The 24648-nt window shown below is 41.7% G+C and overlaps 1 protein-coding gene across 2 annotated transcripts in view; it reads right to left on the bottom strand.

The window, feature by feature from the left end:
* The window catches only part of LOC124712237 (xenotropic and polytropic retrovirus receptor 1), a 123617-nt gene that overhangs the window by 42800 nt on the left and 56169 nt on the right, over window positions 1-24648 (bottom strand). For both annotated transcript variants that reach the window (XM_047242534.1, XM_047242542.1), the window contains exon 6: window positions 9955-10102. In XM_047242534.1, coding sequence (XP_047098490.1) covers window positions 9955-10102 — 148 coding nt within the window. The remainder of the gene's footprint in view (window positions 1-9954; window positions 10103-24648) is intronic.

Below are 24648 nucleotides of genomic sequence, written 5' to 3'. Positions count from 1 at the left end.
CATAATGGATAACAGTCCTCAATTTTCTTCCATGCTATTTTCTACTTTCTGTAAAGTAAATGGTGTAGTACTGATATATACTGCACCTGTCAACCTTGCTTCCAATGGTCTAGCCAAACACTTTGTCTGTACAGTTAAATCCCGCTGTCTGAACCATTTCGACAAAGCACATATGCTTTTTCTGGATTCTTATCATTCCAGTCCCTAGGACAGGTCAAACCCAGCAGAACAACTCTGTGGCTGCCACATTGGTCACAATTGTCTATCATCCACCCCACAGTGCTCTTCCTTCCTCTCAGTGGTCCAGCCACCATTGTTTCTCTCTTCAAGATCATGTCTGGGCCACCAGCATTGGTATCCTGAGGTCATTTTCAACCTTTTGGGCCACATCACGACTGAGCTCGAGCTTCAAAACAGTTTACCATGAGCACATTAACAAATTGCATCCTTGTTGTGATCCTCTGCCAGGGTCCACTAAGCTACCATCACCATATGTTCCAGAGGTGGAGTCCTCCACAATGCCCATCCCAGACACCACAGGTCTATATCAGCTCCAGCCTGCGGCCAGCTTCCCTGTGATCTCCTCAGCTGCTCCACATGCCACACCAGCGCCAACGCCAATTGAGTGGATCTCCGTTACACAGTCACCCCAGCTGCTACCTCCTCTCCTCCCTTCAGGGGAGCAGAGGAGGAATGCTGAATGCTGTGCTGAGACCCTGTGCCCACTCAGCCAGCAGCTAACAATACAAATATGTTATATGGACACGGACCTCGCTGGGGACAGCTCTTCAGACAAGAGACAAGGGATGACCATATTTCGCCCAGCCACCAGGTGGTAACCCATGCACTGCCAGACATCGCTGGCCACTGGTCCCATTGACCTTTTCTCCTCCACATGCTGTGTGACTGGAAGTAGTACTTGCAGCATTCTGGTGCCCAGACAGTATTTGGGCCAGCACCAGGCCTGGCAAATGCCCATCAGTTCACTCCAAATGAGTTTCCTGGACCAGGCGTCAACTGCAAAAGCATTCCCACAATCAAGATCTCACTCTGGAGCTGCTGCTATGATGACAATGATGATGATGACAATGCCAATGCCAATGCTTACTCCATCTATGTAGACCTTCACCTCCAGGAGTTGCCAGCTATGGCCCTATACCATTAGTGGGGTCTAAATCAGGTGTTTCAAAACTTTTTCTCTTACAGGACACCCTGAGAATCATGGTGCTTTGATGTAACACCTTGTTTATTTAGAAGGTTAATAAAGTTTTTAAAAATGAGAAAAACTTGTTTTATTTAATGATTACGTCAATTTTAAATCATAACTAATAACACAGAAATTGCAATAAAATTTTAAAAAATGAGTATCAACAAAATGTTGGAAAAACACCATGTTATTAATAGTTTTTTGCAATATTCATTTTCTGTGGAACACTGAACAGTTTGGGAAACCCTGTCCTATATCAAAGAGATGTGGCCTCCAATGCCATGGCCATTAATTAGACTTTGTAGATTTGTCTTTGTTTTTCATTGGCAATACACCAAACTTGAAAACTTTTACTTGTCCTTTTGAGGCTTTAACTTTTGCATGTCCCTTCTAGACTTTGAGAGAGGCACGCTGAGGATATGGACATTGAATTTTGGAACTTTGAATTTACTGTGACATTTTCAGCCTTTCAAGTCTTCAGTCATTATTATTGTTCTTTCACTATTCAAGAATTGACTTGAATTCAATTACTATGTTCTAAAATAACTCTCACCTGAGAAGGCAGGTTCAGTATGTTGCAATGAACTTCATATTAATTTTATATCTCATATTTTTCCTGTGCTGCCTTCTGTGGACATATCCTAGCCACTCAGACAATGACATTTGTCAGAGCACATCGTTGGTGTGACTCTTCTCTGCTACGGTGCACTGAGAATGGTGCTCTAGGCAGCAGGTTCACCCCCCACATATGATGGAGGGTCACATAGTACAAGTCATTGACATCTGAAGTGGCATAAGTAGGCCAGCACAGTGAAACAAAAGCAGACCATGTGTTTGCTCAATCAATGCCCTTTCATGACACTAGGACCACTTTCACAAAAATTACATTCACCATGCTCAAGGACTTGCTGCAGGTTATTGTGGTTGTCAGATTCTCACTTACAATTCACCAACAACTACTTCTGGGCATTGTAATGGAACTGCTCAAACCCCTCTTTTTTTCTGTGAAGTACAGAAGTAGCTGACACACCATAATTTATAATTTAAAGTTAAAAATATCATAACCATACTCATTGCTTTCCATAATTATTCAAAAAGATAAAACTGATAGAAAAATGCTATTGTTAATTAAATATTAATTGATTGTATCTCTTTGGTTAAAAAACACTTATTATATTGTCTTTCCATGTAAATCTTTGTATGTACACTTCACACATCTTTGTAACTGTAGTTGGAAGTCTGTCTGTTGTGCAGTGATGGAGTAAAGCTGAGTGTCTGTTGTGGTCACTCTATGGAGCCAGAACATTTTAATATGGAATAACTGTTATGCAAAAATTGAGCTGTTAAGTGACAATGTGTGTTACCTAGTGTTAAAATAACTTTGATGTTGCTTAAAAAGTTGATGTGAAGAAAGTAATCTTCTTCATAATACTATTTCAACACACATATATCCAAGTAACAACCAAACTACATTTTGCAGGAAGAGAATCTGCCATGTTGACAAACAGCCAAGCAAAATTTCAAGAAGCACAAAGTTAAGTGAAAATAATAAACTCACATTATTCTACATGCACTTGGTCATATTAATACACATTTGTCATACAAACACATACAAAGTCAGTAGTTTATGAAGTTTGCTAATGTCTTTATTACTGCAACTAGCTGTTACTCAAGACTGCACTCACACATCAGTAATTTTGCTGTAATGAGTAAGAAAGCTATTGTACATGCAATAATTTCAGCTACTTACACATTTGCCTGTTCTAATAAGCATAGCTAGTGATGTGTCCTGCCCCCCCCCCCCCTCGCCAGCCACCCCCCACTCCATCTTCACCACTCCACTGCTGCAATACATGATGTAGTTGTATGCTCAGAGTCATTGCCTAGTGGTGGGAGTGGAGGGGCACTGATAGGAGTGCACATCTATGCATCGTGCTGCTGATGTAACTATACACGGTTGCCACAAGTTTCCCCAAGTGAAATTCCCTGATATTTTCCTAATTTCCAGATAAGTTTTAGAATTGTTCCCTGACAAATTTTGAGATTTCAAGGGTGAATAAAGACATAAGTTGACAAGAAAATGTGGGGACTTCTGCATTTATAAACAAGTGAGGAAAACTTTTATGTACTAACGTCAACATCTTTTATAATGAACTGTGTTTAGATGGAGAAAGCAATCCAAATGGTATGTGTGTTTCATTAAGACCACCGATGTTATTTTATTTCAATAAAAGGAAACACATTTGGTGACAAAAATATGCATTTCCCTGGAGTCGCAAGACACATTTAAAACTCCTTCACTGACTTCAGAAATAACCCCAGAAAAAAGTAGGCCTCTTGAAAGAGTGAATAAGGTGAGGAAGAGTTGTGTAAGACACTACTATAGGTGACCGCCAATAAAATGTTGGTTCGTCCGTGTTCGTTACTGTCAGTTATTACCCATTGTGTTATGCCTATTATTTTAGTGGTATTGTGTGTCCGCCTGCTTAGCTGAGTGGTAATCAGTCTACCTACCATGCAGCAGGCCCAGGTTCAATTCACAGTTGGGTTGGGGATTTTCACCACTCATGGACTGGGTGTTGTGTTGTCCTCATCATCATTTCATGATCACTGACAGACAAGGAGGCGAAAGTAGCATCATCTGAACAAAGAATTGCAACCCGACAGCCGAACTTCCCTGGATGGGACCTCATGGCCATCAATGCCACACAATCATTTCATTTTACAGGTATTGCGTAACTTTTCTTTTGAGAAATATATGAGTACATAGTGTAAAAACCATCAGCGACTGGCACAATTTTCTTCTTCTTATCGTCCATACTTTATAACGTACAAACTACTTCCAAAGTGACATGATGTACTATAACAATAAAAACACCACACTGTACAATGTACTTATGGTGAGACAGTTGCAATTCCTGAAATCTATTGCTTGTGGCCTCTGTCCTGCCAAGGAGCACCACAGTCCTGGATCCATGACAAAAATATGCTGCATTATGCCATACACAAACAGATCCAGTCTGCAGGCAGATCAGTGAGACTAGATATGACGGGCAGGGCCTGTACATTATTGGGAAACTATGGGTTTCAGATCAGCAGACCCGATCTGTTAGAGATACCCGCAGAAACAGCCTGTAGCTTCAGCCCCTCATGGAAGTCCACTTGCATGGCCAGCTGTTCACAAGTCACTGACACCAAGCTAATGAAATGAGACCACAGTGATCAATCCAAGCAACAGCTAAGTTGCGCAAATACTCTGAGTATCAAAACTAATGAGCATAGGTAGCAACTCACCATGAAGATGATTGCTGAGCTGCAGACAGGCATGTAGAATCTCCACTATATGGTTAATGGCAACTATCCTTTTCCTTATATAATTAATATGGAAGTATAGATTAAACACTTTGAGTAGTGTATGAGCAGGTCATGTCCATTTTTAAGAAGGGCTGTACTGTATAAGCAGGTCATTCCTATTTTTAAGAAGGGCAGTAGGACAGATGCACACTATTATAGACCTACCAGGTGTACTGGTATGAAATGAGCGTTTTTTTTTGTTTTTTTTTGTGAAAATGAAACACTAATTTTGAATTGAAAAATAAAAACATTTTATTCAAAGTACTGACCATTGCTTTCTACACATTTTGACCACCTTTCTGGCAATTTGTGGACACCACGCCAATAGAAATGTTCGTCTTTTGAAGTAAACCAATCAGACACCCAATTTTCAACTTCTTCTTAGGAATCGAAGTGTTCCTCAGCCAATGCATGTCCCATTGATGAAAACAAATGGTAGTCGGAAGGGGCCAAGTCTAGTGAATATGGTGGGTGGGGTAGCAGCTCCCAGCCAAGTGTTTTGATTGTATCTTGAACCAGTTTTGCTTTGTGTGCAGGTGCACTGTCATGTAAAAAAATTACTTTGCCATGTCTTCTGGCCCATTCTGGTCTTTTTTCGATCAATGCATAGTTCAAATTGATCATTTGTTGTCTGTAGCAATTAGTATTCACAGTTTCACCACGTTTTAGAAGCTCATGATGCACCACACCTTTCTGATCCCACCAACACAGAGCATTGTCTTCGTGCCGAATCGATCTGGTTTTGCAGTCAATGTTGATGGTTGTCCCAGATTAACCCATGATTTTTCCCATTTAGGATTCTTAAAATAAATCCATTTTTCATCACCAGTAACAATTCAATGCAAAACTGATTTTCTTTCATGTCTTTGAAGCAAAATTTGACAAATCGTTTTTCGGTTTTCCATCTGTCTTTCATTCAATTCATGTGGCACCCATTTTCCACACTTTTGGATCTTTCCCACAGCTTTCAAACAGTCAGAAATTGTATGTTGTGCAACATTTAGCATTGCTGCCATTTGCTTCTGACTCAAAGTAATATCTTCACCCAATATTGCTTGCAATTCGGCATCTTCGAACTTTTTTGGTGGTCTTCCACGCTCTTCATTTCTTACATCAAAATCATTATTTCTGAACCGTTGAAACCATCTTTTGCATGTTGCTTCTGAAAGAGCATGATCACCATATGCCTCGACAAGCATTCGATTCGACTCTGCAGCACTTTTTTTCAAATGAAAACAAAAAATTAGTGCTTTCTGCAAATCATCACTTTCTGGTACAAAATTCGACATTGTTAACACGATGAAAAAAACATATGATGATGTTTGTTCCATGACTTGATGTATACTAAATATCTTTAACAGATGCCATACCAACCAAATAAAAAAAAAATTTAAGCTTGTTCACAACAAATGTTACCTATCGACACATTTGTATCTTAACGCTCATTTCATACCGGTACACCTGGTATATCATTGACGTCAATCTGTTTTAAAATTATGGAACATGTTTTATGCTCAAGAATTGTAATGTTCTTGGAGAAGGAAATTCTCATCTATAAAAATCAACATGGATTCTGCAAACAGATATCGTGCAAAATTCGGCCCACTCTGTTCCTCCATGAAATCCACAGCGCCATAGACAATGGTGCTCAGGGTGACGCCTTGTTCCTTGACTTCAGGAAAGCATTTGACACTGTCCCACACTGCCATTTAGTGAAAAAAATATATACGAGTTTATCAAGTATCAGGGCAGATTTGCAACTGAATTCAAGACTTCCTAGCAGACAGAACTCAACATGTTGCTTTTAACAAAAAAAAAATCAATAGATGTAAAGGTAATTTCCAGAGTTCCCCAAGGAAGTACAATAGGATCGTTACTGTTTACAATATATATGAAAGTTCTGGTAGAAAGAGTCAGATGTTCTCTAAGGCTCTCTGCAGATGATGCAGTTGTCTATAACAAGGTAGCAATGCCAGAAAACAGGAAGAATTTGCAGAATGACCTCCAGAGAATTGATGAATGGTGAAGGCTCTGGCACTTGACCCTAAACATAAATAAATGTAACATATTACGCATATTTAGAAAAAGAAATCCACTACCATATCGCTACACTATTGACGATAAACTGCTGGAAACAGTATCTGCCATAAAATATCTAGGCATAACTATCCAGAGTGACTATAAGTGGAAAGACCACATAAAACAAATAGTGAGAAAAACAGATGGCAACTCAGATTCAAAGGAAGAATCTTAAGGAAATGTAACTCATCCACAAAGGAATGCACTTGTTCTACCAATTCTTGAGTATTGTTCACCTATTTGGGATCCCTACCAAATACGACAGATAGAAGGGGGGGCAAGGGTGCAGTGGTGTGGGAGGGCGAGGTAGAGGGGGAGGGGGAGGGGGAGGGTATGGGAGGGGGAGGGAGAGGGTGAGGGAGAGGGAGAGGGAGAGGGAGGGGGAGGGGGAGGGGGAGAGGGAGCGGGAGGGGGAGGGGGAGGGGAGGGGGAGGGGGAGGGGAGGGGGAGGGGGAGGGGGAGGGGGAGGGGGAGGGAGATCTAATGAAGAGTGGCACATTTCATCACAGGATCATCTGGTTGGCACAAGAGCGTTACGGAGATGCTCAACAAACTCCACTGGCAGAGTTTTGAGAGAGGTGTTGTGCATCATGGAGAGATTACTATGGAAATTTTGAGAAAGCATGTTCCAGGAAGAGTCAGTCAACACATTACTTCCTCCAACATACGTCTCACGTAATGACCATGAGGAGAAGATTCAAGAAATTAGAATCAATACAGAGGCTTACCGACAATCATTCTTCCCATGCGCTATTCGCGAGTGGAACAGGACTGGAGGGCCTTCCAACACACACCATTATGTGGTTTGTGGAGTACGATGTAAATGTAGATGTATTTATTATGTTGAATCAAATTATGTAGAACATATCAATCAATAAAAGCATTTTCACAAATCATCAAAAAATAAACAGCTCTTCCAAAGAGTAAACATGTTTCCCTTTGTCACATTACATTCTTCAAGCTGTGGTCTGGTTCTGATGAAATAAAGCTATATGTTGCCCCAAGCTATGCTAAAATCACCAGTGAAATGCCATGAAAAATGTTCCAGCAGTTTTGGACTTAGCATGTTCAAAGAGACAGACAGATATGATGGTATTAGATAAAACTTTAGATCACATTTCTTTATCTGATTCTGATTAAATAGTGTTTACACATTGTTCCAAGTTATGTACAAATTACTTTCGAAAATCCTATGAAAATTTGTCTAGTAGTTTTTGATATGTTAGTGTTCTCAGAGACAGACAGAAACGACTGAGTTGCATAAAACTTTAAATTACAACACCATTTTTTTCCCCAATTTTGATAAAACAAAGCCTTTGACAGGCAGATCAGAAACAGACAGACAGACACAGCTGAGTTAGATAAAACTTTAAATTACAATGTCTTTTTTTTTCCTGTGACCCAATTTCGATGAAATAGAGCCTATGCAGGATGGTCAGAAATGGTCTTAAAAGGTCGTATGGGTGTTGCACGGTAGGTTGTTCTGAAAAATAACTGTTAAAAAAATTCAATACAATGTGCTGTTTTTGAATTAACTGGCATTTAAGTTAGTCATCAGGACATAGCGTGCACAAATTCAAGCAGCCTGCTGATATAATTAGTGTCAGCTGTTCTCATATAATGTCGCATGTCCAATTTTCTATCACTCTCTTGTTTGATTTTAGGAACTGAATGAAGAACACATTCAGTGACATCATCTCTGGCGGGCTGTTTGAATTTGGGCACAGAACAGCCCATTTGGCTAAACTCAATACTAATTAAGTCTGGAACAGCGTAACATATTGATTTTTTCCTTAATAATTATTTCTTGGCACAAATAATTCTGCAACACCTTTAAATGCTTTTTATATTGTCCTCTTATGAGAACACTGCCCCAAGCTAAGTTCAAGTTTCCTGTGAAAACTCCATAAAAATTTGTATAGTAGTGTTGGAGATCAGCATGTTCAAACAGCCAGACATGAAGGTTTTACAGTTTTATCATCAGTATAGATAGAGTATCGCATTCAGTACAGCAAAGGGTGGGTTAGAACACAATCATGTTCATTGGACTTGTCTTTAGTGCATTCTAGTGCATTGTGTCCAATAAACAAGACTACCATGTTTCAACTGTTTTAACATGAAGAGTTACTTCAGTATCATGCAATTTGAGCCATGTGAATGATATAGTAATATCAAGCTCAGATTAAATCAATACCGAACATTATCTGGATGCACCCTTTCAAAATAATATTGGTGTTATATTTTTGTTGTCTCTTGTATTACAAGGGTGGTTTGAAAAGTTCTCAAAATCACCATGAGAGGTCAGAGGTAGCGCAATGAGTTGTTTAAGTGATATTCATTGGACTGTTGCCTGTAAACACGTGCCATGTCAGTGCTCTTGGAAGAGAGCTGTGGTGGTGACGTGGTTCTGTTGTTGTTCCCCCATACTGATTTGTGAAGATGGAAAAAAAATCAAGATTCAAGCAGTGATTAAGTACTACATAAAGAAAGGTACGAAAACAAAGGACGTTCATGCCAATTTCCAGAACACACTGGGGACTCTTCACCTTCATGTTCAGCTGTTGCCAAGTGGGCAAATTAATTAAATTTGGTCAAGAGAGCTTAGATAATGATCCACACTGTGATCGGCCAAGATGTGTCACTACTCTAGAAATCATTGCGAAAATGCACGAAATGGTCATGGAGGATCGTTGATTGAAAGTGCGTGAAATTGCTCATGCTTGCCAGACATCACCTGAAAGGGTGTATCATATTTTAACCAAAGAATTAGAAATGAAAAAATTATCTGCAAGATGGGTTCCGCAATTCGTGACGCGTGCCCGCACACATGCCGTCACCATGGCAAAATACACGAGCTAAGGCATGAATTTTTGCCATACCCAGCTTATTCACTTGATATGGCTCCATCAGACTTCCATCTCTTCCCGAAACTGAAAATTTTTCTCAGTGGATGAAGATTCACTTCAAACAAAGAACTGATAGCTGAAGTTACAACTATTTTGCAGGACCTGGAGGGAACCCATTTTCGAGATGGGACCAAGGCACTGGAACATCGTTGGACCAAGTGCATTAATCAACAAGGAGAATACATAGAAAAATAAAAAAAGTTTCAGTGATGTAAGTACTTTTATTCTATTCCGTTCCGAGAACTTTTCAAACCACCCTCATAAGGTCATTTCTTACTGGAACTGACTCATTAATGGCTACATACCGCCTCCTTATCATTCCACCTTAGGCATTTATTTATAAACAAAAATATAAAATTGTCATTTACAGTCAAGAATATACTAGCTTACCTACACTCAAAAACTAACCTTCAGCAACCATCCAGTTCTTATTAGTTGCATAGAAACAAATCAGGAACTGCAGATCAGTGAAAACTACCACAAGACTATTAAGTTGGTCTGCCAACCAGAAATCAGCAAAGTTCACATAGAAAAATGGAGCCAGTATGATTCGTGTCTGCAAGGAAAAAAGAACAGATTAAGACACAAAATACTTTCCCTCTCTTATGAGTTACAGAATCTGAAACATACATGCAACATGAAAATTCATGTGTATGTAAACACTATACACATAAAAATTAAGATTAATTCTATAAGCCACAAATGAAAATCACTCAGTGAACAAAAATTCTGCCCAGTTTGTACTGCCTTGTTTTTAACAGTGTTTCAAATATTATCAGGGCATATTAGATTATAGATTATCTGTCTTAATGTGTGAACATGATACAAAATGTGAAGGAATTTGAAAAATTGAAGTTTTGGTGACAAACAAAAACGGCCAAAGATATAAAAAATTGGGTATATGTGATTGATAATTCTTGCAGTCCAAATGGAAGACAAGAAGAATAAGAAGATTAAGAAAAGGAAGAAGTCCTCAAAAGCTGCAGGAGCCTGGGAAGCAAGAGGTGCCTGGAAGCATCCAGATTTCTCACAAATATGAGTTCTTCCACATTCCTGAGATGGGAACTAGTTTTCATCATGTGCCAGGCTCTTATTGACATCTGTTTGGGTATTAAGTGATGCCAATTTCTTCCATCTCTGATTCTCCATTTCCTTTCAAAGCATTCTTCCATCCTGCACCATGTTTACATTCTACACTCTGATTCAGTCATCATCAGAATTTTGCATGCTTCCTTCATTATTATTATTGTTATTATTATTATTATTATTATTATTATTATTATTTTATACATAGCTGTTTCTTTCCAGCAACTGTGGCATTTATTTCAAAATAAAATTGGATCATTAGTTGCACAGATATTTTTATTTCACTTTACCAGTTTTGACAAATTAATCTGTCATCTTCCAAAACTTAGTATTGTTTTAGCAAATGTAAATACCTTCTTCAAAGAAGCAAAATCCCATGATGTGTCCCAAAAATTTACATATTGTATGTTATTACTGCAAAAACATATTGACTGACAGCAAATTTACAGTAAATGAGTCACATCTATGTACACGTCAAGCTGCCATGCCAGGGAGCAAGGAACTTATATATATGTTTACAACTACCACATTCAATATTTATATTTTTGGACATATAACGGTAAATATCTGCACAACTGACGACTGAGGTTTTTTTCTCAGTTTATTAGTATTTGTACCCATTGATCCATTTTGAGATTAACTGTCACCTTTGATCTATTCATTGTCAGCATTTCATTATCAGTACTCTGAAAGCTGAATATTATATGTTTCAGAGTCATTTCCTGCACATTCTCGTCACCTGATCAAGGTTTTTGGATGGCTTTTACTTTCATCCAATCCTTTAATTTCCATTGACAGTTTATTTTTTCTTTATGCTAATGGCTTAACATCTTGAAATATTGAAGGCTATTCAGTCTCAGTAAGGGAAGTCCAATTCCCTTGGCTGGTCAGTACATGGTTCTCTTATGAGTTAGGAGCTGTTGTTCGCCTTTCTTTCTTCATACTTCGAAGAAGGCTGGATGGTTTATCCTCCCAGAATCTCTTCACAAATTCTCTATATTTATTTCAATTCTTCTGCATATTTCTTATCTGTGTTCCTTTTAAGCTTCTCATAAAAGATGTGCTTCACTGTTAACATTCTAAAAACTAGATATAGGTTATGATTTCATCTGTGATGTTCATGTCTTGTAAACCATCTTGTTTCTTCAACCAGGTGAGTGATATTAAAATTAATAATGTTGAGCAGTCTTTTGATGAGTCTGCTGTTGTTCTTTCTAAAAACACAATCATAAAATTTCATGTCTCTCTTGTGCAGAGTGTAAGTGAACTTATCTACCTGTATTTAGAGGTCAATTTTATTATATGGGTCCATATATTTACCTAATAAATATCTGCTCTTTTTTTCAGTTTCTGCAATTTTAGAACATCCTCTAACAGCTACATTCTCTTATGTATATAGGGCTTGTGGTAAAAGAACTATCTTGTAACGTGGCAATTTTGCATTGTATGGTATTACTTCTTTTTGTTGTTAAGGTTGCTTTTGATTCTAAATACCTTTTGAATTTGACCACCCTTTCTAACTTTGCTGATGGCAGTATGGTCTCCCCAAGGTATCTGAAGGAGGGCACCAGTAAAATAATTCCAAATTTCATCTTTAGTGGAACTTTCCTGTTACTCTGAAACAGATTTCCCATGTAATGGGAAGATATCTGGAGGTCTGATTTTCCACTATTATAATTAATATCTTCCTTAGTATTACTGATAACTGCTAAATTTTGAACAAAGGCTAAAAATATTAAATTGATTAGTATCCATACTATCTTAAGTTTACTCCTCTGACATAATTTTCCTGTTCACTCACAACTTTGTTCAGAAATAAGTTAAACAGCAGATAAAGTGGATGGGGAAGGGGGAGGGCAGTGGTCAGCTCCATGTCATACACCTAAATGCTAAATGTACCTGAAAAGGTGGTTAAATGTAATTTTTGTTTTTCAACTTCAAATCTGTGTAATAATAACTAAGCATTCACTATGACATGATGTTGTTGTTGTTGTTGTTATCTTCAGTCAAAGACTGGTTTGATGCAGCTCTCCATGCTACTCTAACCTGAGCAAGCCTCTTCATCTCCAAATAGAATTGGAATCTACATCCTTCTGAGCCTGCTTACTTCATTCATCTCTTCTTCACCCTCTACAATTTGTACCCCCACCCCCCTCCCTCATCACCAGTACCTCCCTCCAGTGCTAATCCCTTGATGTCTCACAATGTACCCTATCAACTGAGCTCTGCTTTAGGCCAAGCTGTGACACAAATTTCTTGTCTCTCCAATTCTATTCAGTTCCTCCTCGTTAGTCGTGAGCTATCCATCTAATCTTTCGCATTCTTCTGTAGCATCGCATTTCAAGAGTTTATATTCTCTTTCTGTCTAAACTGTTTATCATCCATGTCTCAGTTCCATACATGACTACACTCCAGACAAATACCTTCACAAAAAAATTTGTAACACTTAAGTGCATATTCGATGTTAAAAAATCTCTCTTTTTCAGAAATGCCTTTCTTCCCATTTCCAGTCTACATTTTATATCCTTTCTACTTTGGCCATCAGCAGTTATTTTTCTTGCCAAATAGCAAAACCTATCTACTTTAAGTGTCTCATTTCCTAATCTTATTCCCTCAGTATAACGTGATTTAATTTGACTACATTCCATTACCTTTGGTTTACTTTTGGTGATGTTCATCTTATACCCTCCTTTCATGACACTGTCCATTCCATTTAACTGCTCTTCCAAGTCTTTTGCAGTCTCTGACACAATTACAATGTCATCAGGAAACTTCACAGTTTTCAATTCTATTCCCTGAACTTAAATTCCTTCTCTACATTTTTCTTTGGTTTCATTTACTGATTGCTCAATGTACAGATTGGATAACATTGGAGATAGGCTAAAACCCTGCCTCACTCCCTGCTCAACCAGTGCTTCCCTTCCATGTCCTTCAAATCTTATATCTGCCATCTGGTTTCTGTACAAATTGCAAATAGCCTTTTGCTCCCTGTAAGTTACCCCTGCTACCTCCAGAATTTCAAAGAGAATATTCCAGTCAACATTGCCAAAACCTTTCCGTAAGTCTACAAATGCAACAAACAGAGGTTTGCCTTTCCTTAACCTATGTTCTAAGAGAAGTTGTAGGGTTAGTACTATCGTGTGTTTTCCCATATTTCTCCAGAATCCAACCTAATCTTCTTCAAGGTTGGCTTTTACCAGTTTTTCCAGTATTCTGTAAAGAATTTGTGTTAGCATTTTGCAACCATGACTTATTAAACTGATAGTTCAGTAATATTCACACCTGCTTTCTTTGGAATTGGAATTATTACATTCTTCTTGAAGTCTGAGAGTATTTCACCTGTCTCTTACATTTTGCACAGCAGATGGAATAGTTTTGCGATGGCTGGCTCTCTCAATGCTATCAGTAGTTCTGACAGAATGCCATCTACTCCAGGGCCCTTGTTTTGACTCAAGTCTTTCAGTGCTCTGTCAAATTCTTCTCACAGTATCATATCTCATATCTCCCATCTCATCTTCACCTACATTCTCTTCCATTTCTTTGATGTAGCCTTCATCTCCCTTGTATACATCGTCTATATACTCCTTCCACCTTTCAGCTTCCCCTTATTTGCTTAGGACTGGTTTGCCATCTGAGCTCTTGATACTCAAACAGCTGCTTCTCTTTTCTCCAAAAGTCTCTTTAATTTTCCTGTAGGCAGCATGTATTTTTCCCCTTGAATTATACTTCTAAATCCTTAGATTTGTCATCTAGCCATTCCTGCTTAGCCATTTTGCACTTTTTGTCAATCTCATTTTTTAGATGTTTGCATTCCCTTTCACCTACTTCATTTTCTACATTTTATATTTTCTCCTTTCATCAGTTAAAATCAGTGTCTCCTATGTTATCCAAGGATTTCTACTAGGCCTTCACTTTCTGCCTATTTGATCACCTGCTCCTTCACTATGTAATCTCTTAAAGCTACCTGTTTGTCTTTTACTGTATTGTTTTTCTCTGTTCTAGTCAACCATTGCCTAAAGCTTCCTCAAACACTCAACAACCTCTGGTGCTTTCAACTTATCCAGATCCCAGCTCCTTAATTTCCTACCTTTCTGCAATTTCTTCATTTTAATCTGCATTTAATAACCAATAAATTGTGGTCAGTGACCACATCTGCCCTTAGACATGTCTTACAATTTAAAATCTCGTTCCAAAATTTCTGTTTTACCACTATATAGTCAAACTGAACTCTTCTACTGTCTCCAAGTATTGTCTATGTAAACAGCCTTCTTTCATGATTCTTAAATTAAGTGTTAGTGATGATTAAATTATGCACTGTGCAAAATTCTACTGGGCAGTTTCCTCTTTCATTTCTTTCCCCCAATCCATATTCACCTATTTTTCCTCCTCTTCCAATTCCCACCTCACAATTAAATTTTCATCTCTCTTAACTATCTGAATAATTTCGTTTAACTCTGCATATATTCTTTCAATCTCTTCACCTTCTGTGGAACTAGCTGGGATATAAACTTGTACCTCATGTCTATCCTGGCTACAAAAATGTGTTCACTATGCAATTCATACTTACTACCTGCATTCCTATTTTCTTATTATGATTAAACCTACTCCTGCACTACTCTAGGTGTCCACTAGGGGCAAGACACAGCCTGATGTGTTCACAGTGGCAGGTATTCTTCGCCAGGTTGATCACATTTCGGGTCAGTGGTAATTCAGTACTACTCAACACAGCTGTAGCCACCACAGAAGTACATACTCAGCACTTCCACCAGCCAGGTGTGACCAGATAATGACACTCTGGGTGACACTGAGACGGCAGATTCACCTCACTCACCATCAGAGTTATCAACTTCAGAATCTAATAATTGTACACAAACAGCAATAAAGATGTTATTGTATCTATGAGCTGCCTATTCTTGCTGACCTCTATCCATCTTCAGCACGGAACAGCCATCCACACCCAACCACCCCACCAACCCCATTATAATGTCTGAAAACAGTATTAAGCATCAGTAACTATAAAATGTTTCTATGTGTGAAGAATGCAACATCTTCTATCCAAGCCTTTACCTTTGTTCTTCATTTGATCCCATTTCAGACACTGATGGTCAAAAATATTTAAAATTATATACACAATAAGGCAAGCAAGTCAGAAAGGCTAAGGAAAAGCACATACAGATAATGCAGAAACCAAAATACTGTAAATGTGAGAAAGGGCAAAAACCAAGGTTTAAAAGCTAAATATCAACTAACAGAAGGACAAACATTTTTGTGTCGGAAAGGCAGATGATACCTGACATCAATGTGAAGTTACTGGGAAATACGAGTGAAAGATCAGAATCATCCATGGAGTGAGAAAGGTGTCAAGATCCCAAATTTAAACTATTTTTGAGCATTCTACCTGGTTGATTCATTGGCACTGCATGAATTTTGGTTGCCATTTTCTAATGGTTTACAATGAATGTATAGTTTAACACATTACATCATGTTTCTATTTTTGTCTGCTTTAAACTGTCAAGTTTTCTATAATGTTAGCCATATTCCATTTACAATAGGGGTGTCAAAGGAAGCAAGTCTGTACTGTTCACTAGCAAATCACCTGAATATCACAGGGAGTCCCATCAACAAAAAAGTATGCAGAATAAATTATTTAAAAAAATCTACCCCTATGTCACCAAATCTCCTTACAATGGGTGGCATTGGGTGTTCCATCTACAATTATCATTTCCCAAACCTGTTATTGAAAAAAAGTACTTTCGTTACCATAAGGTCTATCCAGTTGTCCATGCAAGTCAACAACATGTAACCATTCACTCTTGACCAAAGTCTGTGGATGATCTGCCTACTTACAGTTCTTGAGAATATATTTTTCATCTCAAGCAGCTTCTGGGATTTGTTATTCACTTTTCATTTCTCCATGTAATCTCTCACATTTAGTTTTCATGTTTGGAGTTTATGGAACACAACACTGCATGCGTGCTTTATGTGCTGTTTAAATAAAAATTATAATTCACTGACTCAATACATATAAAGCCATGCTCATTGTGAACATTTTTTCTTCACATAACTTGCAAAAATCTTCTTATAGAATTTAAATCATTTAGTGGCAAGCAGAGTTGTCAAATGATCCAATTAAGTCAGTCTCACATAACTTCAATGTTTTCTGTAGTTGTACAGGAACCAAAGTGACTCAAATATGAACACAATTTTGCATATATCTGCAATATCGGTGTGTACAGTGTTATTTGCCAGTTCATCACAGTCATGGATTGGCTGATTGGTTGGTTGGTTGATTTGGGGGTAGGGGACCAAGCAAATAGGTCATCTGTCCCATGATCTAGGATGGCAGAAATGAATGGAAGAACAACACAAACAGCACAGCCTCATCAAGGAAAAACAAAGAGAGAAAAGAGACCTCACGGTAGCAGATGGAGGAAAGAAAAGGAAGGGAGTGGGAGGAAATGGGGAGAGTGGGGGGTGCCCCAGAAATGCTACGCACAGTGGGACACCAGCACCGCCACCGACCCTTCACAACATCCACACCATACCATTACCACGATACAAGACGGACTACACCAGCAGATGAAGAGACAAGAAAAAGGGAAACAAAACAGCACAACAGACAAGACAAAATGTAGGGAAAAGGTAGGGAAAACCTGGCTGGTGTGGAGGCAAGATCAGTGCCTCCAGAACCAAAGCCTATGCTAACTGAAGGATTCAAATTTCAGAGGGAATTTCAGGGATTTATACATGAGAGTAAAAACCACTTTCGCAAACAAAACTGAGGACAGATGTAACCATGCAAGGGTCATCTGCTAAAACCCGTGACAAGGAAGTTGGGAGGGCATATTTAGTGTGAAAGGCTAAGAGGCAGGGGGCAGCCCAGCAAAATATGGATTGTCATGCAGGGAGCCCCGCAACTACAAATGGGCAGAGGGGGGTAGCTCACTGCAGAGTAAAAAACCCATGGGTCAACCTAGATGAGCAATACAAAGATGCAGAAGATGGTAGATTCCCCCCACGACAGACAGATGGAAGGACGCCATGTGGTGGGAACTCCTTCATGGCGTGAAGTTTATTAGACACAGAGGTAGCCTTCCAAGAGTCAGCTCATGATTCATCAACAGGATTTGATGTAAAGCCACACATCCACCCCCAGAGGGGTCACAGAGAACGGGAAATGGGTGGCCACCCCCCCCCCCCCTCCAGCCATATGATCAGCAAGTTCGCAGCGTAGGCTACCTCCATAGCCAGGAACCCTAAGGCACTCAATCAAACAAGCAGCATCACCAAGATCAGTGAGAAGGTCTTCGGTGGCAGAGACCAAGGGATGGAGGAAAAACTCTGATTGATAGCCTAAAAGCCATTCACTGAGTCCATACATAACGGGACTCAGGTGAGTGAGAACTATTTAATGAAGCAGAGGGCCCAATAGATGGCCCTCAATTCTGCAGTAAATACTCCACATGTGGCATGCAAGAGATGGTGTTCCATGCCAACAGAAGACATGGAAGCATATCCCACATGATCAATGGATTTAGAGCCATTGGCGTAAAACGCAGTGGCATCCTGAAACTCCCGCAAGAGCATTTGAAACAAACAATGGCACACCATTGGCGTGATGGAGGTCTTCTGGTCCAGAAGAGATATGTCTGAATCTGTGGCCAAGGAACTAACCAAGTGGAGCTGATTGGGAGATAAAATAAGGAAGAGGGCGAGAAGGACAGATGGAAGTCACGATGGAGAGAAGCGTGGCAGAGCCCAACTGGTAATACCACCCAAGGATGGGCAGAATGCAGGCACAGCCCAAAGCTGCAAAACAACTAGAATAGGAATGCTGAGGAGGGGAAGAACAGATAGTGATGGCATAGAAAACCAGGAGCTGGGACCGCTGAATCAATACGGGAGGGATCCAAACATCAACCAGGAGGCTATCAGCTGAATGGATACCATGATCGTTAACAGTGTCCAAGAGGAGCAGCATGGAAAAGGCAGCTGATCCGTAAACTTCAGAACCATAGTTCAGATGAGACAGAAACTAATGCCCAGTAAAGGTGGAGAAGGGTCGAATGATCCATGTCCCAAGAGCTGTGGGCAAGGAAGTGAAGAACACTGAATTTACAAAACACCCAACCTTCAGATGACAGGTACGGGGCAATCGAGTAAGCTTGCTGTCAAAAAGAAGACCCAAGAAACAGAACTGGAGGATCACGATTAGATGACGAGCATTGAAGTAGACTCCAGATCAGGAAGGACAGTAGCACAGCAACAGAAATGCATCACCCTCAACTTAAGGGGATAGCACCCTGAAGCTGTCACCCTGCAGAGGCCACTGAGTGGGAGGTTGCCCAAATACAGAAATCAACCACAAACAGAGCAGGGATGACCAACAGTCTGGCAGAGAACACATGTTCAAGAAGGACACTTAGTACAGAGCCCTGTGGAATGCAATTCTTCTGAGTCCACGGAGAGCTGAGAACAGTGCCAACCTGGACCTTGAATGATCACTGGGACAGGAACTGGCGAATAAAAGTTGGGAGGAGGCCCAAAGACCCCACCCATAGAGTGTAAGGAGGATCTGATGGTGCCCAGCTGTGTCATGGCCCTTACAAAGATCAAAGGAAACTGTAACAAGATGGCAGCACTGATAAAAGGCCTGAAAAACTGTGGTTTCCAACTGATGCAGATGATCAATTGAAAACCATCCCTCCTGAAAGCCACACTGGTAAGGAGATAAAAGCTCCTGTGATTCAGGGACCCAACAAGCCACCATCTGTTCTATAAACTTGCAGGGGACATTGGTCAGGCAGACTGGCTGGTAACTATCAAGGGACGATGGATCCTTGCCAGGCTTAAAGACAGGAACCATAATACTGTCTTTGCATTGAGAGGGGGAAAACGCCTCAGCGCCAAATACAGTTCAACACCTGGGTGAGATATTGGCATTGTGGAGGATTGAAGTATTGGAGCAATTGGTTAGGGATGACATCAGGGCCAGGAGCTGAATCCTAGGAGAAACAGAGAGCCAGAAGAAGCTACCATTCAGTAAGACATTCATTGTAGGATCTTGACAGACATGGGATAAAAAACAAGTGGTAAGCTTCAGCCTGCTGCTTCCAGAGGTTGAAGGCTGCTGGATAGGAGGCTGATATTGATGCCATCACAAAACGGGTCATGAGATATTCTGTGAGAATTGATGGATCTGTACAAAGGCCACATGGAAGGGCAAGCCCCAGAATGGAAGACTGCCACTGGCAACCTTGGAGGCTGCAGAGTGTAGCCCACACCCTTGATGAAGGGACAGAAAAAGCTAGAGAGGAGACAAGACACACTGAAGACACGCATTTGCTGTGTTTGATTAAGTAACAGGCTTTGGAATGAAGACATATAAAGGTAATAAGACTGGCAGAGAACAGTTTCAGCTTAAGATGTTGCAAGGCGCAATGACAATCACGAATAGCAGTGGCAATCACCGTGCTCCACCACAGAACTGGCTGATGGAAAATGGGGCCTGTCAAGCAGGTAACGGCAATACTGGCAGTGTGGATTGTCTTACCAAATAGATCACAGATGACTTAATCAATACAACCTGACAAAGAAGGTGGAAAAATGACCTGGAGGTATATAGAGACCAATCATATAACAAGGGCATCGGGAGGTGGGAAGGGAATTCAACAATCAACAGGAAGTGGTCACCATGACAGAGGTCATTGTGTGGTAACCAGTGTAAGGAAGGAGGAAAGAGGGGAGGGGGGGGGGGGAGTAAAAGATCAACGGCGGAGAAAGTGCCACATGCAGCACAAAAATGAGTAGGGGAACCATCATTTAGAAGACATTGGACATGGTCCGCAAGAATTTGGTGAATGAGCCTCTGACTAGATGAAAAGCACTACCCCATAAAGGGTGATGGGCATTAAAGTCCCCCAAGGAGGAGGAAATGGGGGGGGGGGGTTGCCGAAGGCAGACAGGTAGTGTAGCAATATAGCAGATGTAGGTGGCCTGTCAGGAGAGGGAGAGGGAGAGGGAGAGGGAGAGGGAGAGGGAGAGGGAGAGGGAGATTGCAAACCATGACCACAGAGCCCAAGTGGACCCCAATGGCCACAGCTTCCAATAGGGTACAATGTGGGTCCATGTACTAACAATATCTGTACAGACCAATGTGCAGACACCACCAGAAGCCCTCTAAGGACTGACCTGGTTCCTACAGAAAGCATAGAATCAACAAAAGATCAGTGAGTGAGCATCATTAAAATAAGATTCCTGGAGAATGATACAAGCTGCTAAGTAAAAGGCAAGGATTGCAACTTTGGGAGATGACGGTAGCATCTGTCATGGTGCCATTGAATAAGAACACAGGTGGTATCCAAATGGGAGGCAAATGGGCTGGAGATAATCATGCCACCAGGTCACCACACATCACCAATGAGGACGGAATGTCAGACTCAGGTTGTGAGACGGGAGGTCGCACCTCCGGGGAGGGGGCTTGTCCTTGGATGACTACTACTACTACTACTACTACTTCTCCTCCTCCTCCTCCTCTTTCATAGGATGAGGAGGGCAGGGCACATAGGAAGAGCAGGCTTCTGAAAGATCCAGAACCAAAAGAGAGCAGGTTACCTTGGGGCACACAGACTGTTTGTGCAGCAGCCAAGTTGTGGCAGTTGGCCTCTGGCCGAGCCCCATCACCAGCTGGAGCCAAAGATGGCAGAGGGGGGAGGGGGGGGAGCAGCACCTGCATAGGAGGGCATGGGAATCACTGGGGTGGGGGAGAGGAGAGGGGGCCAGGACTGGGATAAAGAAGAGAGAGGAGGGGGAAAGGATGAAACAGAGGCAAAAGTAGAAGTCATCACCAAAGGAATAAGCTGGTCAAATTTCTGATGAGCCTCAGTGTAAGACAGACGATCCAGGGACTTATACTCTTGCATTTTCTTTTCTTTCTTATAAACTGGGCAATCTGGTGAGAATGGAGAGAGATGGTCTAGACAATCAACACACACAGGTGGTGAAACATGGAGGCTTCCCCCACATAGTGCGTGTCCACAGTCACCACACAGAGTGTCCGTAGTACATCGGGAAGAAGTGGAAAAAATGCAGGCACTGAAGGCAACTCATGGGTGGTGGGACAGTACAGCTTCACATCACACTGATAACATGTAACCCTGATCTTCTCTAGGAGGAGATCACAAGCACAAAGAGCTGCAACAGGGTGGCAGAAGTAGTTTTGATGTACACAGACCCGACTGCATCTTACTGAGAGATTCCACGTTTTTGTCAAACTTGTCTTCAATGTTTTCCACAGAAAATAATGGCTTTGTGGCGGTGAATTTGTCCCCAACATCCTAGTACAGATCAGGTAGCGGAGAAAGTGTTTCACCCAATGCCGGCAAGCCTGGCCATTATCCCAGACAGTAGCCAGGGAAGGGAAGGCTACAGGATCATAAGAAGCAGCATTCCATAATCCAAAGAGTTAGCTGTAGAAGAACAGCTAGACTTTTGAAGCTTGATACATTTCATACAGCAAGCACCCACCCTGATACCACCCACTCCAATCAGGGTTTCTCCCTATGGGTGCCAATAGCTGTCTGGCACAGTGGCCATTTCCGGGGAATTCCAATGCTCCATAATGACAAGCAACCACTTCTAGGCATACATGGAGAGGCAACAGCCCTGGTATCAGAAGCGTGATCCCTGTGCTGACAGGGAACTCAGCCAGATGGGTACACACAACTGGCCACACATGCTGGTGACCTGGTGGGGCTGAGAGGAGTTACGGTGGGGAAGAAAGAGGGAAAGGAAGAGGAGAGACAAATCTAGACCATAGGTGCTAGGCAGGGAGTTTTTCCCCAAATGTCTCACACTATGGAAAGAAAGTTTAGAAGTGGAGGTGAAACCCAAAGGGGGACCAAAAATGCCAAAAAGGAAGGATGAAAGAGAAAAGTCAAGGCGGGGGGGGGGGGGGGGGGGGGGGGGGGGGGGGAACCACAAGGCGTACAAGAAACCAGGTGGCTAGCCAGATCGACATATGTAAGAACATGGGGGAGGTGGGGGGGGGGGGAGGTGGGGGGGGGGGAGCAGGGAGCAGCAGGGAAGGAGTGAGGATGGGGTGAGAGGGGCACAGTGAAGAAAATGCAGCCTGTAAAGAAATGATGGAATAGCTCGCTCGGAGCACCGAGGCGTCACACATCAGGAACTCACAAAAAATTCATGAGCCCCTTGGGGAGCATAATCATGGAGACTGAGGCCAGAAGAATTATGGGAATGAAGGATGTGCTGCAGGATGTCTCCCACCTATGTAATTCAGAAAAGCTAGTGCTGGGGGGGGGAAGGACCCAAATGGCACAAGTTGTAAAGCAGTCATCAAAATTGAGTATGTTGTGATCAGCAATATGTCCTGCCACTGAGTAATTTCCTCTGCCACTGACTACAGTTTGGCAGTGGTCATTAATTTAAGTGGACAACTGGTTGGTGGTCATGCTCCCATAAAATCCTGTGCAAGAATTGCAGCAGAGGTCATATATGGCATGGCTTCTTTCACAGATGGCCCTACTCCTGATGGGACAGGATAAGCCTGTGACGGGACTGGAGTAGGACATGCAACATGGGTAAATTGGACCCATAATGTACCTGGGCCTTCAACAGTGATCATACGATGCACATGTAAGTGGTTTGGAGTGGTTGTGGCATAGAGATGGACCAGGATATCATGTAGCTTGGGTGGGAAGCAGGATATCACTTTACGAAACATGGGAACGATTGTGCTGCGATGTTCCTCATTTTTGGCCCCGGTGATAGGTAGTAAAATCAAAGAGGAGAATATGGTTCAGTTGTTACAGTCCAGGTGATGAAGGGTTGCTCCAGTATAGCTAGTTCTTTCCCAGGACCCAACTCCAGTCATCTGGCATCCAACCCCTCCCCCCCCCCCCCCCCCTCCCATGCTGCCTCTCCCTTCAGCACTCCTATCCAGTTCACCCACTGCTTCCCTCTGTGCCATCAGACATCTTTACTCACCTCTCCTTCCCACTCCTCACCTCCTTTCTTTCCTCATCAATTCCACCTGGCACATGCCCTCAGCCTAGTCTACCTGCAGAACTGCAGTCCAAACATTGTGTATTCAGCCTGCACAATGTAGCTTACAGATTGTGTGTGGGTGGGGGATGGGGTGCAAGGGAGGGGTTATTATTGATCATCATTCCTAGAAATAAGGGGCATCCTACCCACGATCCTTCCCATCCCTGGTTCACCCTTAAGCCACTTCTACTCCCACCCACTTCCCACAGGGGCCGTATTCCTGTGAAAGTCCCAAATACCAGACCTGCCCGACACCCATGGAGCACATATAACCCAGTGCTGTCACAGGCTTATCCTAACCCATCCAAGGGAGCGACAGCTGTGATAGCAGCCATGTCATATTAAGACTCTGATGCAATTTATGTACAGCATTTTATGCAGGCGCAGCTACTAACCAGCTGCCACCAAAATGAATGGCCACCACCAAATTGTGGCCAAAAACAGAGTTGGCCATACAGTGGCAGAACACAACAGCTTGAGTTCAACAGCTGCTGCACAACCCGTGTCATCTAGATCCTACACCCCAGCATCAGCTTTTCTGAAATGTGCAGAAGGTAGTTTTCCTTGCAATACTTCCCTCACTGCGGCACACCTGGCCTCAATCTCTCCTTCCTCTGTCCTATCATCCCTTTCCAATTATGCTTCCATGTCATCACCACTGAATCCCTCATGAGCTCCCTGGCTCATGTGCTTGTATGTTGCATTCCTATCCACACACATGCTGCCTCCCTCTCTTGAAATCCTATCCCACACACCAGCTACATCTTTCCTAGCTGCCAGCTACCCCTTCCTAACTCCTCCACCCACTTCATGCCTCTCTCTCTCTCTCTCTCTCTCTCTCTCTCTCTCTCTCTCTCCCTCCCCCTCTCTCTGTCTACCAACACCATCCAACAAAACTTCTCACCCCCAACAAACCTTTACCACGCCCCTTCAAACATATTTGCAACTGGG

This window comes from Schistocerca piceifrons, chromosome 1, assembly GCF_021461385.2.
Source record: "Schistocerca piceifrons isolate TAMUIC-IGC-003096 chromosome 1, iqSchPice1.1, whole genome shotgun sequence".
In the NCBI taxonomy this organism is placed as follows: Eukaryota; Metazoa; Arthropoda; class Insecta; order Orthoptera; family Acrididae; genus Schistocerca; species Schistocerca piceifrons.
The sequence above is the reverse complement of the archived record's forward strand: the minus strand, read 5'-3'. Positions and strand labels throughout refer to the sequence as shown.